Genomic DNA, 1,544 nt, shown 5'->3' with positions numbered 1-1,544 from the left:
ATAGATAGATAGATATGTACATGGCTGTATCTATCTATATAGAAAGAAATAAGGTATCACTGCATGCACTATTAAAGCAGAAATCTACTAGATGACGTGCAGTGTATCGGTTTATCTGTCTTTTTTGATGTATCAATCGATCTACTGAGACGTGGCGTGTTGTAAGTTAGTCAAAGCTGACCCACCGTATCTTCTCCTATCTACTTCTGAAGAAGATGAAAACGCGAAAGAAGAAGAAGAAAAGAAGACAAAGACATCTCCTCGTTCCAACTTAGCATAGATATAGATATAGAAACAGAGAGGGAGATACATTGTTCACAGATATGCATGGCAAGCAACTACTACTACTACTATGACTACTACGTGCATCTCTATGCATATGACTGATACAAGAGTCACCTGGCACTAAGATGCTCCGTACATAAAGATACAGATATATATCTCTGTATCAACCCCGCTCCTCACTCGACCAAGTACATATCTATCTATCTATAGCTATACAGAATAGCTGTATAGAGATGGATAGGATTTGGAGCCGAGAAGGTCGGTCTTTTCTGGAGTGTCTGTCTATACCTTATCAGGTACACCCATACAGAGGACTCCATCTGTACTCCCCCATAGATAGATGAGGTATAGACATGCATGCAACATGAAACATATCTACATACATATATGTGTATGTACATATGTCTCTCTGTATGTGAGGAAGGCTTACCTATATGTAGGACACATTGATAGCCTCGCTGTATGGTAGTGCTATGATGCAGAAGAAGGACAGACGCTAAAAATTCCCAGCAAACCCGAAGAGGTGCAGAAGGCTCTAGTAAGACCATACCCTGCACACGACGACGTACATACAGGGAGCTAGATTCTAGATAGATTCTAGATAGATACATAGGTCGATACATCAAAGATAGAGGCATTACAGATAGATAGGGAGACGACATATAGTCATACACACATCTATAAAGAAAACTTTGAAGTGCCTGGAAATAGAGAAAGGCCGTGTACGATGGGGGAGTAGGCACTCTTGGTATTGACGTGCAGATATATGCATATATATGTATTTATATGTATGTATATACTATACACTATCAGGATATCATCATATAAAGCTATCTACACATGCATATACATATATATATGTGTGTATATGCATGTATATATGCATTTATGAATACATACACATATGTGTCCTAACTGCATGCACCACCACAGACACATAGAGAGGGGGGATGGGTCTACACTTTAGGCAAGAACGTAGTAGCCCTATAAGATGTATGGAGATTTCATTCAGTCATAGACGAAGCTGGAAGAAGGAAGCTGAAGGCGCCTATTTATCAACTGAAGCCACTGATGCTTCTTAGGATAAGAAATCTCCAAGTGTACATACACAAAGAGATATAAAAAGTGCAGGGTGTCTTAGACCATAGATATCCATATATATGTGAATGCGGATGTATATACTGCAGCTACCCGCACGTAGATACATAAATACAGGAAGACAAACACACCCCTCAGTCTACATACCCCCTATCTATCTT

The 1,544-nt window shown here is 39.5% G+C and overlaps 1 protein-coding gene across 1 annotated transcript in view; it reads right to left on the bottom strand.

Moving 5' to 3' along the window:
• Positions 1–1,544, bottom strand: part of CSUI_003313 (elongation factor tu gtp binding domain-containing protein) — a gene marked incomplete at both ends in the record, with an annotated part of 5,261 nt that overhangs the window by 314 nt on the left and 3,403 nt on the right. The window contains one exon of the mRNA XM_068063511.1: positions 716–836. Within this exon, the coding sequence (XP_067924513.1) occupies positions 716–836 (121 nt within the window). The remainder of the gene's footprint in view (positions 1–715; positions 837–1,544) is intronic.

The sequence above is a fragment of the Cystoisospora suis genome (assembly GCF_002600585.1).
Source record: "Cystoisospora suis strain Wien I chromosome Unknown contig_1451, whole genome shotgun sequence".
NCBI classification, from domain to species: Eukaryota; Apicomplexa; class Conoidasida; order Eucoccidiorida; family Sarcocystidae; genus Cystoisospora; species Cystoisospora suis.
Note: the sequence above shows the minus strand (reverse complement) of the source record. Positions and strands in the feature narration are given on the sequence as shown.